The following is a 23,764-nucleotide window of genomic DNA, read 5'->3' as shown; positions in this document are numbered from 1 at the left end:
TGGTCTACAAAGGGGTCAATACAGAAATTTGGAGTAAATAATTAGAAACCTTTATGGAAATTTATTTTTTATGTTTTCTGAATCTAATATAATCTTGTATATCTTCAATCTTTATTTCACTTTTGCAGTATTTCTTCATATTTAATGTATTTTATAAAAGTATATTAGTCTGTGACAAATTGGAAATTAAACAAAATCAAAAACTTCTGTTTAACCAGAGTTAGCTTGAGACACTCTTGACTCAGGCAATTTTTTACACACAGGGTAGGCAGAGACTTTCACTCCATCTAACAAAGAATGGTCCTTCAACATAAATAAAACTAGATTAAGCTAAAGCTCAATTAGCCAATATGCAAAGTATCCTTCCTCACCACATTTCTCATTTGGAACATCTCTGAGCTCGATAAACACCATGGTGGTATATGAAGTTAATTAGCCTTAACTTTTGGAAATTGCTGTGCTTCCTAAAATTACACAGAGGGTATTAATATTTCACTTAAATATACATACCACCACAAGGCAGTTGTAAGGTAATATTCAAGTACAGAACTACAGTGAGAATCAGGTTAGGGAAAGCTGTCCTCCCATGGTTCTGACCACGGAACCATCAGTTGACTTGGAAACATCAGATAACAACACCAGCTCTCTCAGGGCCAGGACAATTCCATATCCAACCTCCCTAGTTTAAGGTGATAGGCTGCTGTCAAACTCTTCAGTGCCGATGTGTGGTTCACCGAGGGGGCAGGCTGGGAAAACTTCGATACACTGACACTTCCTCAGGGTTTACTGGAGCAGGAGGCAGAGCTGTGCTTGTCACTGAAAATAAATGATCAGGTCACAGTGCGGGAGGAATGATGGGGACTACTGGGGTAACAGGAAGGGAGTGATGTAAAGCAGAATCTCCTTAGGACTGCTTTTATGTGTTACATAAATAAATACTTCTGTAATTTTTTTTGCCATACATAGCATTGAAGCTCCCTATTTTTGACACTATCATCCAGCATTGTGTAACCCAATTTACATTTCTAGAAAGATAAAAATATGCTTTCGAGAAATTATTTCCAGATAGGTAAGGCGAGAATTCTAATGTTGAAAACTAAGGTAAATTTAGTGATGGCCCTCTGGTCAACCATCACACTGATCAATAAATAAACATCTTCTTGAACCAGGTGGCTTACTGGTAAACATTAAATTTGGAAAAGTTTATGGAAGACCAGAGCAACCAAGGAAGTAGAATGTAAAGTAAAGAGATAAAATGAGCAAGAGAAAGTTCAAAGCCAATATTAATGGGAAATATTTTAACTGTGAGATTTCAGCGGGTGGAAAATCCCCCAAGATAAATAGTGGTAACTCCATGGTTTGAGTCATCTAAAATTGGAATGAGCAGAGCACTGGAAAACAGGCCATGGCAACCAGTCCTAGTCTGGCAGGGTAAAGAATACTATGAAATAACAGGGCTTGCAGCTCTCATTTCTATGAGTCTATGAAATCCACAGCCACTAACAGCATATATGATGATACAGTGAAACACCAATATCTCAAACAATGGCAGTTCTATAGTTATAAATCAGATGTATGTTTTCACTACTATCTTAAACCTTCATCAATTTTTTATCCCTTTCTCCTTTTCTATAAAGATTTTTTTCATCTCTACATTGAATGTTTGCCTCTGGTATAACATTAAATACCATTAATAATAAATCGATCTTTATGTTTTTATACACTGGTCATATATATTCACACATCATCCACTCTGTACTTGGCTCAACTCTTTTTCTTATTCTCCCACAATCCCACCAGCATTCCAGCTCAATGCTCAATCACACATTTGGACAATAATCTGCTAACAAGATTCACTGTAATTGACAGTAGCTAAAGTGCTGGTAAATCATTAGAGGACACCTGTTGAATCTCAGTCATCCCCTTGTGTAATATAAGTCAACTACAGTAAGAATAAAGCACCTGGTCCAGCTAGCTAGCATTTACTCATTCTAAGAGTATTCCCTTCTAGTTTATATCCTAATCCCTTTCCTTCACCATCAAAATATACTAAACTCATCAGTTTTCACTTTGTTTTCTCTTTTTTTCCTTCTTTTTGACTTTCAGCAAGTATGTCACACTGGCTCTATTTATTATTATAATAAATATTTCTTTAAAAATAATTGCACTAAATATAAGGAAGTACTCATTCTTGACAATCACCTTTTGCTTCTATGTCTGCTACAGAATAGGCTCCACAAACATAGCACACGTGTTTCTACAGAAAGTCAACAGTGAAGACTAACTCAGTACAAAAAAATGTTTCCACCTGTTGAAAGGATCTGGAGAAAGCGTGTTATGAGATTTGCATCTCACAGAGGCACTGCTATAGGAACTTGGTGGATGACGAAACTAACCATTCTGAAACAGCAACAGCTTTCGTAATTTCTTAACACATAGGACCCCTAGAATAGTTCCTTTGTACCTCACTTTTACTAGATGCCTTAAATTTGTCACATTCAACTTTTCCTCTCATACTGAAATCTCCAACAGTTCCCATTTTCTGGTACTATCATCAGTAAGTTAGTATTTTATTTGTTTATCCTTAAATATAGATATTCTCATCTAATCCATTCCCATCTTTTCTATTTCCTGTGTACCCTTTATTCCTTCATTTCTCTCTAAAGAGGCTCCCTTGAGTCAAAGGTCAATAGCATAATGAGTCACAAAATAGGATAAAGTGCTCCAAAAATCTTAATTTAGGGAGATACTGATTTCCGTTCTCACAGATACTTGGTCTGCAGGATGTCTATGTAAAATTGTTTATGATATTCTGACCAAAAAGATTTCTAAGCATATCGAGGTACTCAGTGCATATAAGGATGAAGTTCATCCAAGAATTTCCCACTTGAGATCCAAATATTAGTCTTAAATATCTTACCAATATAGGCCTAGGAATTAAAGCTTATAGCTTTTCTTCTATCTTCTTAGTAAAGAAACTCTGTGATGCAGAATTATGTTCACTATTACTTTATCAATCTCTGTGACTTGCACTCAATCCGTTTCTTCCCTGAGAGTAGAAAAGGAACTGAGTGCCTACTATGTGCTTAGAAATATGATCGTATTTTGTTCAGGCCCCGAATAGTCTCCATTCAGGTTGGAAGTTTGATTAAAGTCATTTAAAATGACCATATCATTGAGTCTCGCAACACACCATGGTTCTTTCCTAAAGAAATAGTATTTCTGAAATAAAGCCTCTTAATACAACCCGATTATGGAAGGAATGTTCTCAACATGATCTACAAAGTCTTACTATGACAGGATAAAATGCAGTCTACCCACACCCACCCACACACAGAGCACACACACGGTATAGATTCACATTTTTTTCTGCCAAGGAACAGGGGAAAAAAGGAAACAGTTCTATTCCTTCCCCTCCTGTGTTCAAAGCCTGGATTGAGGCCAGTGTCCTAATCAGTTCTCATTGGCCCTGGAGGAATCAGAACCTTTTGTAAAATATAATAAAGGGCATAAAATCATGATAAAATGCATGAAAAAAGCAGTGCCTTTGGTTAGGGAACTAGAAATAATTTAGCAGAACAGATGGATTGCATTGGTTTGGTATTATTGAGGACATGAAAGGGCTCGTTTTGTGGCAGTTCCAAACTACAAGAAAATGTCCAACTTAAATTTGACAAGTCAAAGTACCTGCCTCCACTGGGGGAGACTCCATTTTCTTTAATCATTTTCAAAGTGGTGACATATTAGGCAAGAATTTCCACTGAAATATCTCATTTTCTGAAAATATTTCTTCCTTTGTCCCTAAATATAGGGATGTGTTTTTATTTTTTTCTCTGAAAATCCATAGAGCCACAGACTTTCAGAGTTAAAAAATAATAATCATAAATAATCAAAGTTAAACTCTGTCACAAATACACACTTAATATTTAAAGAGTCAATTAATGGTATATTAATTATTCTTGATACACATCTCTCTCAAAAACAAACAGAAATCTGGTTTTGTTTCTCAGGCTCAAGCATCCTTACTAGATTTCAAATGCTACAACGAATTGCTTCTTTAAATGGTACATAAAAGATGATTTTTAAACTCCCTCCCCCCAACTGCATAATCTCCTTCTGTATAGCTCTCATCATATGATAACCTGTTCTCCAAAAAGCATTTCTCATCAGGAAGGGGGAATGGAGAAAAGAAGGCGGCTATTAACCAGGCAGGTAGCCTAGCAGGTTTTTGATCCCTTCTGTTGGTCACATAGGAAGAAAGCGAATTGCAAGAAAGGAGCCCAGAATTCTAATCCTGACTCTCATATGTCCATAATGTGCCTCCATCCAGCTATGAGACATTTCTACAGGCCTTTGTTTCTTCATCTATAAACATAAGAAGATTTGACTAAATTATTCTGAAGCTCCTTCTAACCCTAAAATGGTAAGATCCTGTGTGAAATAACCTTATGCATAATAAGAATTCAACAAAATATGCTTTACTTTCATTTATGGATTTGCCTCAGGCAAATAATTGCAATGATAAATTATTATGCTTGAGGCAAGAGAGATCTGACTATGAGGATTTTCAAAAGGAATCCAGCTACTCCTCAAAGCCTGTTTCTTATAAGCTTAGTCATAATTTAAAAGTGAGAGCATTTTTTCAGAGCTCATATACTCCTATCCTGTGACAATTTCAAAATAAAAAACACTTTTCCCAGTTAAAAAAGTTTTTGTGTGTGTATGGCACTTCCGAGTTAATGCCACCTTTGTTTCTTAGGTAAATGCATACTTCTGTTACTCTACAGCCTCCAGATATTTGATCCATTTGCCTGTTTGTCTCTGCCTTGTTAAGCTATGTTAAGAAGGTGAGTTTCTTTTGCAATGAGTCTTGACATGGGCTGCACCTTGGAATCAGCTGGGGAAGTTTAAGACGGACTGTTGCATGGGTTCTAGGTCCTATCTCCAGAACTTCTGATTACCTTTGTCTGGGTGTTGCCTGGGCACCTGAATACTTAGAAGCACCCAGTGGATTCTAATGGGCTTTCTGGAGTCAAAAACCACATGTTAGAGGAAGTTGTCCATTCTTCCTGCTCATAAGTGAATTCAAGATACTGATACTATGCTGACCAACACTTGGGGCCATGAAATAATTAAAATATATGGTTGATGGACAGAATGTTGGGGAGTAAAAAAGGTCTATTTTGTCTTCAAGATGTCAAGTGCCCTCCACTTATCTTAATACTGCTTGATTCAGTCATTACTAGTATTTTAAAATATTTCAGGGCATAGAGCAATTTCTTAAGTACTTCAGAATTCTATTCAATAATAAAAATCTTGGGTAATAAGAAGCATACATACATTTTTTTAAAAGTTTTATTTCTACCTATTTCAACTCATTATGCTCATGAAAAGCAAGAAAAAAATTTTATCCCTTAGTTTAACTGCTCAATTTTCACAATTCTTCGTACAACTGAATCTCCTACATTGTAATTTTTTTTAATAGTAAGTAAACATTTTAATTGTTTGGTTTAAATCATTGCCTTCTTTATAGTAATCATGTATGAAACAAATTTTCTTTCAATAAATATTTTGTATTTCAACACTAAGATTTTCAAATGACTGAAAAATAAATAGCTATTCATTTTTATGAATAAACTTTAATGATGCTGTTTCAAAAATCCTATATCACCTTCCAAATGGACTCAGAAGAGCAGCCTCTCATTTCTTTTGTTAGTTGTTTTCCACATTAACTCTTCCTTTTTAGCTAATTTAAAAAAAAAAAAATTCCAAGTTATCTTAATTCTGGTTATAAGCTACACAATTACTTGGACGTATTTATCTGCCTGCGTCCACTCTTCTGTGATATACAAATACTCGTATCTCAGAATAAAGACAGGTACTCAGCTTTACTGATCATACCTAGATCACTTGTATGGCTTTCCAAGACTGTCATATTATCCTTCATAGACAATTTACAGGACTCCCTGTTTCAGTTTCTTACAGCTTTATGGTTAGATCCTAAGACACAAACACATAATTTTTTTTCTTTTTTGCAAACTAAACAAAACAGTAAGCTGTTATGTGCTGCCATCTAGTTAGACTACTCTATAAAACAAATGTTTAATTGAGTTTTCATTAACTTGCAGCATTCAGTGCTTTGTGGTCTTGAAGTTAGAAAACGTATACATTCCAAAGCATTTCTTCATGGAGTAATATACTTCTTCATTTAGATTTGAAAAAAAGGTATTTTTAAGTCACCTGCGTGTGCATGAAAACACGATAGAGACCCTACCCCTGAGCTCCTTGACATCTTAAGATTTTACAATAAACTTGCTCTCCACTTTTCTCATTGGAACTTCTGAGAAGTCCCAGAAGAGGCAACAGTAGCTTGGTTTTGTGTCCCAGAATTGTTTTGTAATTACTTTATGTTGGCACTTGAATAAAAGAGTTAAACATTTTAGCACAGCATGTTGCTTATGGTTTTTACTTATGAATTAAGTGAAACAAAGTTATTCAATATTAGTCACAAAGAGGCAATGCAAATTCCACATAATGTGTAATCCAACAAAAGCATTTAAAAATGTTATTATTCTCAAAACAAATGTGAGAGCAAGCAAATGTCTGTGGGTGGCTTGGTGGGGCTGGGAATCATGAGCACTTCTGGAAAAACAACGGCAAGTGCATTTCTAACAGATGATGGGTCAATCTCTATGATTTTTTTGAGCACAGAAGAGTGCTTTCTCTTCTTCAGGAGCACCCACTTTCAAAACCTGCTACCTAATCAAACAGCTTGTTTCTGAATAGGGCACCAAATGACCCCTCTGGATCCATTTCTCATGGTGACAAGAAAGCTGCTGGTTTTGCTCTTTCCTCCCAGCAGAATCACTAAACTAGGTATGAATGATTCAATAGGGGAAAAAATTAAATGGTATTGGCATGAAGGACTACTAACCGCCTCAACTTTTTAAAAACAGTGCCACGTCATGCCAAAAGAAGTTAACCCATGTAACCACTGTAATCTAATATAATGAGGCCTAATGTTTTCTCTGGCTGCTAATCAGTACTAGTAAGCAGAGCCAATTTACACTATAGCTTACAAACTAAGAGCTATGTGTTTACTAAAACATCCTAAAAATTTAGTCTACTCTTAACCAAAGAGAGTGTTATGTTCCAAATGCACGAAGAGCTGGAAGAGATCCTAGCAAATATCCTGCCTAACATCTTCACCTACACATGGGAAAACCAAAGATGGGCCAGGTTAAATCATTTGACAAAAGTACAGGGATAATTAATGACAGAACTAAGGTCAAATCTAATGTTGAACAATGCCTTTAAAGGAATCCGTTTTGATTTGTGTGCTACATTGCTAAACGAATTGATACAATACAAAAGTTTCATTTGTGGAACATTTTACTGTTTTGAAATTAAGGAATCCTTTTCATGTTTTTCAAATTTCCATCTTCTCTATCATTTCATCCTTATTTCACTAATTGCAAATTGACTGTTCTGTTGGTTTAGGAGGGCTGACTCTTCTCTGGATGCCAGCAGAATTGAGAATCCTTATCTTTTTGTCCCAGTGAAATACTAACCCCAATGCACAAAGCAACCTGAATAAATACAGAAGGAGGGCAAGTTATTCAACATAGGGTCTGAAGTACTTTGCCTTCACTCTCTGATATATAACATCACTGCTTCTGTCTTTTGCTCACAGGGCTCCTCTGATGCTGTCAAGACTAAGGGGATGGCTGACCACAGTCATTCTCATGTTTATTTCTTCCCCAAGCCCAATCAACAACAGTCTTCAAAAATCACAAAAATATAAAACTGGACTCAAACCCTTTTGGAGTTGTGATTATATACTGATTTGTATGATCACTTGACTAATATCTACTGTTCTCACTAGATGGTAACCTTGAAAACAGGGGACGTACCTGAATATTTCCTGCTCCTAACAGTGGTGCCTGGAAAACTCAAATTCTTGATAAATACCATTGAATGGATATATCATTGTTCTCAAGGTGTGGTGCCCAGACCAGCAATATCAGGTTCACCCAGACATGTTAGCAATACAAATTCTTGGAACCCACTCCAGACATACTGAATCAGAAACTCTGGTGTTGGAGCTCAGCAACCTATGTTTTTACAGCTCCCTAGATGATCTGTATCTATGCTAACATTTGAGATTTCCTTTTTTGAAAGTACAGGTTGGGGCCGAGCCCGTGGCGCACTCGGGAGAGTGCAGCGATGGGAGCGCCGCGACGCTCCCGCCGCAGGTTCGGATCCTATACAGGAATGGCCGGTGCACAGTGCCGGTCACGAAAAAGATAAAAAAAAAAAAAAAAAAAAAGAAAGTACAGGTTGATTTCTAACCAAAAGTGGTTAGATAGACATGGCAGAAAAATACTGTCCAAAAATGGTAGGTTACTATCTGGATACTGGGAAACAATGCATTGACCCAGCTTGTACGCATTTTTTTCCTATTTTATTATACCCTTTTCTGCGAAATCTAATAAATCCTCTCTCTTTTGAGACAAGTGAGTTGAGTTCTTGTTTCCCACAACCAAGAAAGGAAATTATCTGTACTGCTTAGGAGAGAGTGAAAACTTAGACACCAGGCCTGGTACTCAAATTCCTGGAGTCCCAGCCTGCAAAGATCGTATGTAACCCCTCATGTTTGCATGCTTTAGATATAACCAGGCAAGGGAACTAGAGCTTAACTTCCTGGTAGCCCCTCCTAGCCAATTTAGAAAAATGGTCTTGATTATTTAAGTCTTTTGGATGACTTGGTGAAGAAGTCACTGACACCTGAGTTGAGACCCAACTTTCTGTCTTGGAGTGAATAAGTGAACTCCAGTGGGCAGATGCTGCCATCAGCCTTGCTTCTGTTAGAAAGTTCAGAAGCTTTTTAAGATAGGAAGCTTCTCGCCCTTTCAACTAGCTCAAGCATGCACTATGTGCACAGAGCAGTAGCTCCATAGATCACTTGCCTCATCTGGTGTGAACTTCTGATTCTTAAAAAAACTGATGGGGTTTGGTAAATTGCTAAAATATTTGTTGCATAAGTTTCTGCTGTTTTTATTTGTTTTGTTTCACAGCACTGAAATTTTAAACATAATTTGGCATGAGTAGTAAGTTTAAAGTTGATCTCATAGAAGTCAATAGAGTGGTAGTTACCAGAAGCTGGAGTGGAAGGGGGAATTAAAGAAAAAGAAAGTTTAGCATCTTTGCAATAGTATTTAAAGTATGTTAATAAATTTGTATATAGAATTAACTTGTTAAATCAAAAATTTTAAAAGAAATCCACAAAGAAAATGGATCAATTGTTTCCATTGTGTTTAGTAAAGGAATGTGCTGGGGAGAGTACCAGGTAACAATATAAATTCTACTATTTCTTAGTGAGCTAAACTGGTTTGGAATAATCTCTGTATGTTCCCTTTTTATTTTCTCCCCTACTCTTCTAGTAAAAACAATCAAGAAGAGAAAATAAGCCATAAAAACACTCTTACCCTTTTGGTTCTATGTTTTATCTTACATAAAACTAAAAGTCCCTAGAAGAAGATAACATTTGTTTAGCTAATGATTTCTAAAATTCCTTTTTGAATATTCCTAAAATCATTCACACATGGGCAGCAGGACATTAAATTACACAGTATCTTAAAGTGAGTTGCTTTTTAGTGATTTTAGAAATTTAATTTTATATTTTGGTTTATGTTAGCATCTCATAAAGTCAGAGCAAATAAATTCATATGGGGAACAATTTCTTTGAAAATGTAAGAACTTTTATAATGTAGAAGCTTTGATAAAGTAGGAGCAAATAAATACACATGGGCAACAATTTCTTCACTTAAGAAAGGAAACACCTGGTGAACTGCTACCAGACTATGTTAGGAAAAGTGGGTTCTGTCTGCATTATTGTGAAGTTTTGGATAAGACATTTGTGCTTGGTCTTTATTAAGAGCAAATCTACTGATCTGAGCTCTCAAGTGTACTACTTGTTAATTTTGTGGTTGTGTGGTTGTTTCCAGGGTGACTCATGTTTATCTGACTGAGCTGGGGCTAGCCTCACTCATTCTCACCAATCCCACATTGCTTCTGACCTTTTATCCTGTGTTTGCTATCACATCAGTCAGTGCTACATAAATTGAACTGTATGATTTCAAATAATACGGGACTAAAATAATGTGATGTATGAGGAATTGAAACAGAAGATTGACCAGAAACGTATGACAGTGGACTTTCAAATTTTAAGACCGGTCTGAACCACATTACATTGCGTTCATTTCTACACTCTGCTCCTTTCATAATCAGTTCTCCTTCGGGTAACAGATTTTAGGAAAACCACTATCTAACAATGCATTTGAAGGCAGTGATCAGAGTGGTTGGTACCAGGCCAGTTGCTGCAGGATATAACAAAGACCAAAATGTGGGAAAATGTAAGCAGCAATGCCTCAGCTGGCAAATGCACAGAAAAATTGCCAAGCAGGAAAACGTCTATAGCAGATGCAAAGGTGAGACAGGAAGGTTCACATGATTAAATGTATTTTGTCCATTAAGACCAGTCTACAACAAAAAAAGTCTCCTTGTTGGTCTATTTTATGTATTCCATATGGAATTGTATAGAAAAGAAAATGGTTTGGCCACCAAATTGCATTATCAAAATTAACCAAAGAGTATGAAAGCTTTTTTCCCCATATAATGTGGATGCCACTAGCAAAAGATGAATAATACACTTTCACTCAGGAAAGGACCAGAGAAATAAATGTAACTCATTTTCCTTCACTTTAGCATTTCTAGGCAAAGGATACTTTTAATCAAAAGCAGAGCTTTAAATATGAAAAATGTTTGATAACTCCATCCTAAACATAAAATAAAACTTGTAAGACTAAATCTGTACACGGTGCACCAATGTATTCATTCACAATCTCAACTGCAGAATGATCCATTAGACATTATCAATGATTGGACATAAAAACAAACAAACCAAAGGGGGGAAAAATTTGTTCTCTTATAAAAGGAAATATATTAGTCACCTTTTAAAGAAAAACATCCATAAAGAAAATTACTTTTCCTTAGAAATGAACACTTTGAATGAATGGTTTTACATTTTCAAAAGTCGATTATTTTTACTACTTTGTAGAGAAGGATCAGACTGATGTAACTCGCGCTATCAAATATAGGCAAGCGCACTTGACCTTTAGTAGCATCCTGCCTGCTTTGGCCTTTCTATTTCAACCAAAATATTTTACAAGTTCACTTTAAACTAAATTAAATTTGAATAAAAATTCTGTTGACTACTTTTGGGGTTGCTAAAAGCAATATATTACAGAGAGTTTTCAAAGATATGTTGTAAATTGATTCCAACTATATAAATAATTATATAATCAGCATTTATGAAAACCTGACCTTAGAATTTATATATGCAAGTAGTCATATGCTATTTGTATATGACCCTGAAAAGTACTCACAAAAAATTGCTTTGCATTTTATTGAAGTATAGTGAATTTAATATGGTCCCAGTGTATCAGTTTTCTCATAACATAACTATAGTCAAAATATTATCTATATTTTGGGTAATTATCTGGATTATCTAGGCAGGTGAGAACTATGTTGGATTTCCCTCACTGATCTGCGCAGAAGGACAATAGAATCAAATAGCAGCATGTTAAAATGTCAGTCTCTGAGAACAGGAACAATATCTGTCTTGCGACATTTTGTAATTCCAGTGCCTGAAACACGTCTAGAACATTATATAGACCTGGTAAAAAAAAATACTTTTAATCAATAAATATTAAAATAATGTGGAGAAAATACATGGGCATGGGGGATATTTTTCTTTCGAAATTGTTCTAGACTCAAATGCAGAATGTTACTGGGTTTTAGGTAACTCAAACAGCTGCTGATGGTTACATATTTTGCAAATTTGACAATGGGAGCCCTCCTAAATTGGTATCACTTTTGTTTTTAACCTTTTAAAGCCTAAAATAATAGAGTTTCCTAAATGTAAATGGGACTAAACAGGAATCTACAGAAATGAGTCTAAGAAATACTGACACAATGAAAGTATTCAAACACCTACAATAAAATTATAAAAATATCAGCCTCTTTAGTAAAAAGAAGTGACTTTTCTTGGTAAAAGGACAGTTAATCTTTTAAATCTATTCATTTCCATGTGGCAAAAGTGGAATCTGAGTTCAAAGTGTAGCTTATAGCAAAAAGCAAAGTGTTACTTGGCACTTAACACTTTGCAGAGTTTCTCAGAAGATTTACTCAGTAAACAATGCCTATATGCAAACAAGAATGCTACCATGTGTACATAATAGGGCTGCAATAATAGAACACACACATCAGAGAGCTGCCCAGTCCCTCAACACTTATTGAGTACCTACTGTGTGCCCAGCCCAGAGTCAGGTGGTAGGTTCTGTGCTATTCTTGCCTATGATGGCTCATCAATCACAGTATTTGTACTACATGGTTAACATTTTTCTACTGCTACCCAAATGAGTACTGGAGTCTTTACATGATTTATTTAAGCAAATAAGAGTGTGGCCAATTCGGGATTACCTCACATTTATTTAGCAGCCCAGTTTCTTGCAGGCGAGACCAGATGCTCTGTATTCGTCCAGCATGTTCAGGGTGGGTGGTGGAATTGCCACAAATGCACTGGTGTTTCAGCATCAGAGGGTCATAGGCAATTCCTTCAAGACATAGAAAACACAGTACAAGATTGAATACTAATACAAAGTAATGATACATGTTAGAAGACAATATGATGGCTCCAAAAAAGTCATTCTTTTAAAAACAAGTTTTACAAAAAGAGAAATAATGTATATCAGCAAATTCTCAGAACCACAGAAGAGCTATTTACTCCTGTTTATTGGCATAACCAGTACTCAGACCCCTAGGAAAGTAAATCTGTAAAGTGATGCAGATGGTGACATTTTAAGAAACTTTAGATTAAAAAAAATACTGTGATCTCACCAGCATTTAAAATCATTACGAATTGTTTTTAAGCAAATAATTCAATTCAGTAGAGGTTTTAGATTTATCATTGAAGCCACAGAATGAACTAGCTCTTTAAATCCTTCATGAGTAATTCCAGCTTTACTTTAGATCAGGGCTACAACCTTTTAATAAACTGGAGGATTTTCTAACTCCTTGCCTATTATTCTGTTTAGCAATTCCTTCAATGTCGTGCAGAAAGTTTCTTCTTTGCTTATTTGTGTCTTTCTCATAATTTATGCCATTGTGTAAACAATATGGATATTGTAGATCTTACAATATTGTGGGACATTTGAAGTGTTTCTTTTAAAGAATGAATGTCCATTACAATATCTTTAGTAGAGATCATACAGATATTTCATAAATAAATCTGCTTTTAAATTATCAGGAGTTAGCATATTTCATGTTTAAGTTAGACCTTATGATGGGGGTTTATAAAAATGTGATGAAATGAATTATTAGGGGTACATAAAATAGAACTTTTTAAGGCAATAAATTATATGATAATTAAAACTCTGGATCATTTAAAAAAGATATCCATCTTTCACCTTATTTTTTAGGGTAAAAATATATTACTTACAAAATTGCCTGACATAAGAAATTATTTAACCAGTAAAATATCTTTCAATAAATGACCATCAACTTGCATTTTGTGGGGGGCTGGGGGGGTGGGGGAATTCTATGATAAGAAATTAAAGAAAAAAATATATATGTATTTTCAAAAATAGATAGGTACCAGCAATTTATGTTGTAAAGTAAGTTTAATTAAATACATTTTATTCTGCCTTTGACTTACATTATTATGTCAGAGAAATATCACTTGAATTGAGAACATATTTTTCCTTGCAGATCATGCAGAATGGTAAATGCATTTTGCAACCATGTAGTAAAAATTATGTCTAAGGAAAATATCATTTTACTGGTCCAAATAATGTCAATCGTTAAGACTCAAATGGCTTCAAAACCCATCCCTATGCTCCGACTCACATTTTCATCCTTGTCCATGACCTCTTCTGAGCAGCATACTTGCACACTTACCTATTCAATTGTCCACCCCAAAATAGCTACTTGGATGTCTCAAGGTTTTTATAATGTGAGAATGTCTGCAATTTTGAATTCATGACAGAAGATATCAAAATTGGCCATTACTCATACAGGAACCCCTAGTGTCCTCTTGACACACCCTCATCAATGAACCACAGCAATGTCTGTTTTCCTACAAAACAGATCTTGAATAACTCACTTCTTATCTACACTGCCAAAACCACACACAGTCCAAGGTACTATTATCTAATCTGGACTCCTGAGATAGCCTTCTAAGTGGCTACCTAACTTTCACTCTATTTCATTTGCCATACATTAGTAGGCACTTTTCCTTAATTCCTTCAGTGACTTTGCTGATAGGACTACAATTCCTCGAGGCCAGCATAGATGGACCCCTTCCCATCTTTCCAGCTTCTTTTCATACCCGTACCTCTCTTGATCTCTATTTCTCCTGCAAAGGCCTTCCTTCCATCCTGCATAAAGGACAAAATCCTACAAGCTTGGGGATCTTCATACATGCTGCTCTGTCTATGCCAACAATTCTTCCAGCCCCCCTGTAACTCCACCCTCATCCAGCTAATTCCTTTTCATTCTTCAAGGCTCAGTTGAAATGTCACTTTCTTGACAAAGCATTCTCTGAGATCTCTACATTGTCTCCTGCCATATATTCTCTTAGCATCTTCTAGGTCTCCTTCAGACCCCTTATCACAATTACATAATTGTTTATAATTTTGTTAATTGTACATTTTCTTCACTAGATGGTAAGATCTAAGAAAGCATACAGACTATACTTGCATTGTTTACCTCTGAACTCCCAGTGTCTGTAAACATTCTTTGAATAAAGTAGGTCCTCAAAAGTATTTTTTAATGAAGGAATGAATAAAATACATGAATAAATTGATAGGTTCAAGAGCTAGGTCAGATATTTCCATTATTAAGTCTTCCTTGATCAACCAAATTGGTTGATATCCTGGGATTCCTGAAGTTTTTGTGGTCTTATTTCTTTAATATTCTGCCTTTTATTTATTGATTGATTGATTGATTTGTCTTTTTGTGACCGGCCGCACCATGCTCAGCCAGTGAGCGCACCGGCCATCCTTATGTAGGATCCGAACCCGTGGTGGGAGCACTGCTGTGCTCCCAGCGCTGCACACTCCTGAGTGCGCCACGGGGTCGGCCCAATATTCTGCCTTTTATTATTTATGCCTTAACTTCCTAGAAACAAGTGCCCCTAATATAGGCATTTATTTTACTCAGCTTTATATTTTTCTACATGGCATTTTTCCCAAAGTCCTTCTCTTTTTCATTTGCACAAAGTCCAATATGAACAAATATCTTTAAATAAAGTCAAAGAAAAGACATGAAGGAAGGTGGAAAAGAAAGCAAGCCAGGTAGGAAGGAAGAATAACATTTAAAATACTAAGGTACAATTCAGATTTATCAAGTATTTATGAATTGCTATTACATAACAGGAACTGTTTAACATATTTCCATCTACAGTTTCATACTACATAAAATAAAAGATACATTAATAATAATATAGAAACAAAAAGTATAGTATCTGCCTCATTTTGAAAATACATTCTTCAAGAGTAGATATTTTAATCATTATGTTGCTTAACTTTTTTCTATTTCATCTCTTGACATATTCAAGCTCACCTCCACAGTAGTTTTTCCCCTTCTAACATTTTCCCCATAACCTACTGCCAAGAAAAAGAAAATTGTGAAACAGGTTATGGTAGCTGGAAATCGTTGCCAGGTATCTGGAGATTATAATACAAAGTCCAGGAGCTCTTGGAAAGACGTTTGAATTTAAAAGGAAATAAATAAAATCTGGAACCCCAAACCTCCACTGACTCATCTTAATGATGTATCAATGAGGTGTTAACAGGTAGACCACAAGGTGAGACTTTAACCTCATCCTTCATCTCCATTCCTTTTCTCTCTCTTTCTCTCTCTCTCTCCCCTTGGAAACGACTTATAGGGTGAGAAATAAGCCTACTCTTCTCTTGGGATTTCTTTTGGAATTCTATTTTTGTTTGACTCTTTCTGCTCCACTGGCTACCACTTGCAACATAAGCCAGTGGATCAATCTTTCTCTTGATCAATGGGACAAGAGTTAAAATTAAGATTTGGAAAAAATACACAAAGGAGTCTTAAAATCTTTACCTGTGTTTTAAACACTAATAATTTGTTTCCCACAAAAAAAAAAAAAACTATTGAAAAGTTTTTGACACATTTTTTAGAGAAGCTTGGACTTTTTACTTTCTCTGGCTTTCAGTTTTATTAAAGGAGATAATGTACTTGAAGCATCCAGTGTACTGTCTTTCATTTTTCTTTAACATTATACATAGCTAAGTTATTACTTAGCCATAGACTCCATTCACTGTTCAGGTTTAGACTTGAGTCTAGTCAGAACTTGTAGGCTGGGTCTACCTGGTCTATTAAGGAAAGTTGAGTCTAAAATGTTTAGACCTAAAACTCTTGATTCTGATTCCTAGTTCCTAACATTCAACTTTATAGTGCATTTCTGGCAACTGCCTGAGGTTTCATACTTTCCCAAGGTATTTGCTAAACTATACTTCTTAAGCAAGTTCTAGGGCCAGGGGACTGGATCAAGGACTAGCACAATACAAACGTATATGACACGACATCTCTCCTGAAAGATGCAGATTCAGTAGACTGTCATTAAATGTTCACTATTTTCCCAGTACCAGTAGCTTCATTTTATTATATTTAACTTATGATCTAGTAGAAAACATGAGACATGGAAATATCATTAAATTACATACATAAAAAAAGAAGAAGAAAAAAAAAAAACCTCTGGTAAGGAAGAAAAAAATGATGTGAGACTAGGAGGTCAGATCAGAACTCCTAAAAAAATAAAAATCGTTTTTAAAAAACTAAATAACCTGCAAATATTAGAATTACTAAAATAGGTAGAATATATTTTGAAACAAGGGTCATTTTTAACAACCTTCAGATCACACCCATAGCAGTTGTTGTTACTCCTTCTAACCATAACTCTATCCATAAGCCTTATTTTGCCTTATTTTTTCTATTTCTGCCATATCGTCGAGCTAGAGCTAGGTCTGGAGCTCACAGACCCCTCAAACCCATTCACAGACTAGGTCACAAACCCTTCACATGCCAGGCTGGGTCCCCAGACCCCTCACACGCCAGGCAGGGTCACCAGACCCCTTACACGTGGGTCTATGAGCTAGGTAACTGGCAAACATGTCCTTGGAAGCCACAGGTTGGAAAGGCATGGCCGCTCAGGTGGTGGCCACCCAAGGCAGTAAACTCCAGCCAAGGTGGTGGCACCCTGAAGGTGCACTAACTCCACCCACACACAACTTGTTTACAAAGAATGCTGCACCACCCCCAACCTGCACCCAGGTGAGGGGGCCTGATTAAATTATTCTATTTTCCCAACACATACTCTTCACATTCTACTACTGATAATATTTGTTATAACATGTTTTAACAGGAACTCATAAATCAAAGTACCAAACAGTACAAATTTTAACTATGTGTGAATCTTAATGTGTCCAGCAAGCAAATGATGTAATATCCAAAAATGATTTTTTAAAAATTGGTATATTGTGCCTCTCAGTAGATAGGAAGCATTTTCTAAGACTGACAGTTCTGCTTTTATGGTTTTTGAATCATCTTATCAGAGTATCAGTCAGCTAGAAAGGGAGTAGAAGACATTCTCACCATAGACCTACCCCCTAACATTATATGAAAGTCTGTTACAGCCTAGGAGCTGGATTAAGTGTTGCCATTCAACTAAGGAGCCAGGAAAAGGATTCAAGCAGCATGTAAGTTGGCAAAAAAATGAAGTCAAACACAATTCACTACACATTTGCTGGCAAAATATCTGGAAAGATTTTTCTACATTCAAGAATAAGCGAGCATGAAAAAAAGAAAAAGAAAAAAACAGGGCCTGTGAGAATATACTACAAAAACTATAAAGGAAATGTCCTTCCTACTATTTAGCTTGGTGAACAATGATTTACTATAGAAATGAAAACAAGATTTTAGAAAATGCTTTGGCATCCTCAAGTATCAAAAGGCATTGGCCCTATAAAATAGGAGCCAAAATCTAAAGAGAGAGATGACACTAAATTAAAAAGACAATGGGATGAGTAAAAAGAAAGGTGGATATGATAAGTAGGGATTCAAGGAAATTAAAGAGTAGCAAAATTAAAATCGATACTGGAAGCAATAAAGAAAGGCATTTACAGTTCAGAAAACCAGATCAGTGCCACTAAATACAAACTTGAAAAGCCCCCGGAATATAAAGGAAAGGACAAAGAGATGAACATGATGATATGAAAGTGTGGAGGTCAGAGACAAAATAGCTGAACAAAAGATTGTGATTGCTCCTGAGGAGGAAATCAGACTAACTGAATAATAGATGTTTTCCATGAGTAGAAGAAGACATGCTTATGAATAAGTAATTGTAAATGCTCATCATTTGCTTTTTTTAAATTAAACAGGATAAAGACAATCCACCATGAGGCCCCAGAAAAGATAAAATAGGCTGCCCATAAAGAAACACATATGAAGTCAGCCTCAGACTTCTCCTCTTCAATGCTAAACCCTTTGAGCATTTGACCATTTCCAGACTTTTCAAAGAAAAAAACCCTTGTGTCCCAATAAGTCTGGGTCCAAGCATGTGTGAAGGTAATAGGATCACAGTTTCAGAAGTGAAAACTCACCCCCTTCAAATATGTGTGTGTGTGTATATATATATAGAAAGAGAACATAAATAATTTATAATTTATAACTATAGATCTGTAAATATAATATATATTAATACATATGTTATGGCATCTGATATATATGATCAAGTTGAGTTAATCTCCTGAATAAACAAGACAGCTACAGTCAGCCTTCTACATCTACGGGTTCTGCATCTTCAGATTCTATCAACCTTGGGTTGAAAATATTCAGGGAAAACAAAATAACAATACAACAATGAAAATAATACAAATTTTAAAAGTACAATATAACAACTCTCTATGTAGAATTTACATTGTATTTGGTTAAGTAACCTAGAGATGATTTAAAGTATATGGGAGGATGTGCATTGGTTACATGCAAATACGATGCAATTTTACATACGGGACTTGAGCGTCTGAGGATTTTGTTATTCTGGGGGTTTCTGGAACCAGTCCTCCATGGACATTGGGACACTCTTGTATTTTTTATCATCTTCAGTGAAAATTAGAAGAGCAAATTTTGGAAGTTTTCAGGAGAAATGTCAATGACATATATTTGAGGAGAGCGATTTAAAATATTGATTACCCACCAAAAGGAAATTGGTCTCTCCATTCTGATAGAGGTAGTAATAAAGTTACTTAGGAAGATCTTACACACACACCCACACACATGCATATCTACGTATTTCTCTCTCTATATATATATATATACTCATACACACATACACATACATACATACAGACACACATATAAACACATGAACAGAGCTATGTACACAAATACATAACTTTTCTTAACTATGTTAAAGAGAAACCCATAAGAGGAAAAAAAATACTGAAAGTGTGACCATATTTTAATAGTGGTTACCTCTGAGTGATAAAATACTGAGTTGATTTTCCTTTATAGTTTTCTAGACTTACCAAATTGCCTTCAATGAACATGTATCAATTTTGAAATTAACAAAAATACAAATGTTACCCAAAATTTCACTTAATATACCAATGATCTTTTTTGTATAATTTTATGCAATTTATATCTACTTACTCTCATTTCATTCAACTGTTCATTTGTTTGTTGATTCATTTGCATATTATACAAGAAATATATGTGAAGGTGCTTCAAAAACTTTGTGGAAAAATAGTAGTAAAAGATAATATGAATCCTTCCATGAACATTTCTAAGTACTCTTGTATATGAGCACCTTCTATGTACTACGTGGTTAAGTGACAGGTTTAGGAAGAATCAAAAAACAGTCTCTCCCCTTATCAACAGTCCATCGGAACACAATGCCCAAAATAAATAAATAATTACAATTTTTGATGAAAAAATCCAGTTTGTTATAAGGGACTATAATAGATTTAATTTTGGTTTAGCTGGCCAAGGAAGGCTTCCTAAAGGAAGTATCATATAATCTGAAATTTGAAAAACTTGAAGGCTTAGCTGGAGTTAGCTGTCAAACCAACAAACAAAAAAACAGAAAAAAAGACCAATGTTGCTGTTCTCACACTGAAATATTCAAGTTTATTTCATTTTTATCATGATGTTTCATTTACTAAACATCAATTTCAAAATTCTTTTTATTACATTATTTTTAAAGACTTTCACAAATGTTGGTTTCATTTCAGTACTATGATTCTATCTCACGTTAGACTCTGCCTAAAAAGATGTTACAAAGAAAGAAATTATCCACATAGATTATGTAGAGTAGTGTTGGGAGAAAGAAGACCTTAAAGTTATACGGGGTGATGGGAAAGACAAAGCCAATCAAATTTATTGCCATTAAATTTTTGTTTCAATGAATATCATTTGGTATAAACTAGCACAAGTTTATCATCTAATGAATGTTCTCTTGTGAGCCACGGCCAAGCCTCATCTTTATCAGGAATAGATGAGTAGAATAGATGACTTTGGCAGAGAAAACAAACACATTGCCCTTTTTAAATTATCAGAACCTCATATAAACACTATGCCTTATCTTTAAAAAGAATGAAGAAGGCACCTCTTAAATTAAATATTACCCATATTCCACTATAACATATTCCACTATAACATGACATGACATGACATGACATGACATAACAACACAACATAACATAACATAACATAACATAACATAACATAACATAACATAACATAACATAACATAACATAACATAACATGTGGCAACCTGGCTCTATGACACATGTTCTTCACTATCACTACAGAAGCTGCAGGAATGTATGCTCTTCTTGCCTAGATATGTCCAGGCTCTTTGTGAGACCACCAGGTATTGGCTGCATCTTGGTCTCTGTTCTTGGGCTCATTCAAATCCTCACAGGGAATGGACTGAAGACTTCAACTTTTAACAAATGATTGCACTCAAACATTTCCCCCGTGGAACATTGCTGTGTCCTTTACAAAAAGGGGTTGTGTGGCCAATCCAGTTGGTTGCTGAGAATCCATATAGATGGTGAAGTTTTGAATGGTGTGCCTTGGAAAGTATGTGAGTTTAGTGTTAAGTAACTCTTTATTTGTACCAGAAAGTATAGCTCTTACAGAACGAATTTAAGCAACACACTTAACTTTATTATGTATTTGTTCCCTCTTCCTTGCTTCTCAACAGAACAACTATTGAATGGGTGAGATTGCATGACTTCCTTTTTTAAAAAACCCACATATTCCCAGAGAACATGCTTGAATATCACTTTTGAATTTTTAAACATATCACAACATGTAGATATTAAAAAATCAAAGAAAGGAAGTTAATGCTTTAAAATATATATTTTCAAACATGCTAGAAGCAAAATCCTTAAGAGCTCACATCTGAAATCAAGATCAATAGGAACACTAAAGTGAATTCTGAGATGATGTGGATTATAAGAGTATGCAGGTTACAGGGGAAATTTAAGTTTGGATAAAAGCCAGAGTAATATGTGGAGGAGCAGAGTGAAGATGGTGCATTTCATTTCCTTTGAATTTGGAATAGCACTAAATGAAACTTATCAACCAAATATATGTTTTAATGCCAATGTCAGGGGAGTGGCTATTTATGGACATAAATTATATACTTTGCATTAATGTTTTTAAAAAATTATTGTGCCTTTTTCTCATAAGAATTTAAGTGCGAGATTTCAACATTTTTAAGTTCAAATATGACAATAAGTAGGTTTGTCCCTACTCAGGCATATATACTTTATAAATTACTTTGTCATTCTTTAGCAGAATAATAATTACAAAGCAACTTTCAACTGCAGTGTGTTGAAATTTTAACTAATGAATACATACGTTGTTCATTATGCAATTAGTATTTGTTGAGTCAACTATAATGTATTAGATGCCCATTAAATAAAACACAAAATCCTGTGTTTTCTAAAATATAAATTTATATAATCTTTCATTTGGGCAAAAAATTACATCATCAAATCCACTAAATATGAAGGCAATCTTCAGTTCATTTCTCTGTTAGTTTTTGGAATATATGCTGTAGTAAATACTAGGACGCTGATATTATGAGAAAGAAACTAATTATCTGAAATGACCCAGTCTTTTCTTTGATGATCAGGTAATGATTATGTCCTGTTTATGTTACTAGGTTTATAGTCCACTCTTTCACCTGGATTCTTCTAAGGTCTACCAACCCTGTCCCTATGGCAACACTGTTTTCTCAAACTTGAAGAATGTCTCTAATATTCAGAGATCTTGCTTCATTCATATGGAAGGAACATAAGAAAAGTAGAGAAAACCAGCATATGTCAGGAAAGGGCCACCTTTCTTAACCAAGAAAAGAAACCCCATCCATAGAATTATAATAGTGGACAGCAGTATGTACAGTAACATCAACATAAAATTTTATAATTAAGCACACTTTTCAATTAAGGAAAATATTTTAGTCAATGGAAATGGCATTATGATAGGATGGTTGTTACTCTGTGTTCTCCAAAATGTTAAGGCTGAATAAAGACACTTTCAGGAAAAGAATTGAGAAGTATAATTCTCAAAGGCTACTGCTCTTGCTACATACAAAAAGAATCTCTCTATAGCACATATTTGGTTTTGAGCAAAAAATCTCTGAACACACAGGGATAGCACCGGGCATGATTGATCCAAAAGACTTCCACTGACAGTAAGCTACAGTCCTGTGTCACCTGAGCTATCTGGGCAGGTTTGCTATGCTCCAGGAACTACAGAGATCAGAAGTGGTGGCTCGTGTGGTGTAGCTCTTGTTACGGAATGTTGTATTGTGGTATAACACATTATAAAAAGTAGCTACTCTGCATACTTATTAAAGATGCCTGTCAAAGTAAAACAACCTGGTCATTTCATTCACTGATTTTCAAATAAAAGATAATATGAAGGCTTAGGAACATGATTTCAGAAAAGGTATTTTAACTTTTCCAAGCACAAAGGTTTGCATGAGGTAACAGAAGCCATAAAAATAAGCTCCAAATCCTGAAAATTGATTCAAAAATGAATCAGGCAACCTGTGAGAGCCTTTGAGGAGGGTACATATCTCCTTTTGCTGCATCCAAGTTATGTCTCTTAAGGATACAAAATCTTTCATTTGATCAGCTACAGTTTGAGAGCATAGAACTAGAATGGGATACAAAAAGGAATAATTATCCACACATATATTTATAGCATAGTTCCTTTGCAGAGGGCATAGCACCCTTTTTGTTTGGTGTGTACTCCTGACTTGACCTTCCTCTGGCCTTGGAATTATTTGTCATGATTTTCTCTGTAGCCAGGCTCTGAAATATCAAACACAGTTGTAGGCAAAGGAAGAGGCTGGTCAAAAAGCCCACCCAGAGGTACCATAATAAATGGAAATGAAACTAACATACATAGAATCAAGCAAGATTTGCCTTAGTACCATCAACTCTCATGAGTAATTTGCATGGGAAGTCAGAAGAAAACAACAGGAAAACAAACTGGGGAAGGGACACTCTTTAAAGTCAAATGAGGAAGCCAAGCATCATAAATTTCCTGGTGGCCAAGCTCCTGGAAAGTAAGAGATTGAGGAACACTGCA

General features: G+C 35.3%; 1 protein-coding gene across 19 annotated transcripts in view; it reads right to left on the bottom strand.

Annotated features, from left to right (window-relative positions):
• Nucleotides 1-23,764, bottom strand: part of HDAC9 (histone deacetylase 9) — an 899,944-nt gene that overhangs the window by 242,916 nt on the left and 633,264 nt on the right. For all 19 annotated transcript variants that reach the window (XM_063101430.1, XM_063101421.1, XM_063101428.1 and 16 more), the window contains one exon: nucleotides 12,544-12,677. In XM_063101430.1, coding sequence (XP_062957500.1) covers nucleotides 12,544-12,677 — 134 coding nt within the window. The remainder of the gene's footprint in view (nucleotides 1-12,543; nucleotides 12,678-23,764) is intronic.

This window comes from Cynocephalus volans, chromosome 6 (assembly GCF_027409185.1).
Source record: "Cynocephalus volans isolate mCynVol1 chromosome 6, mCynVol1.pri, whole genome shotgun sequence".
Lineage (NCBI taxonomy): Eukaryota > Metazoa > Chordata > Mammalia > Dermoptera > Cynocephalidae > Cynocephalus > Cynocephalus volans.
Note: the sequence above shows the minus strand (reverse complement) of the source record. Positions and strands in the feature narration are given on the sequence as shown.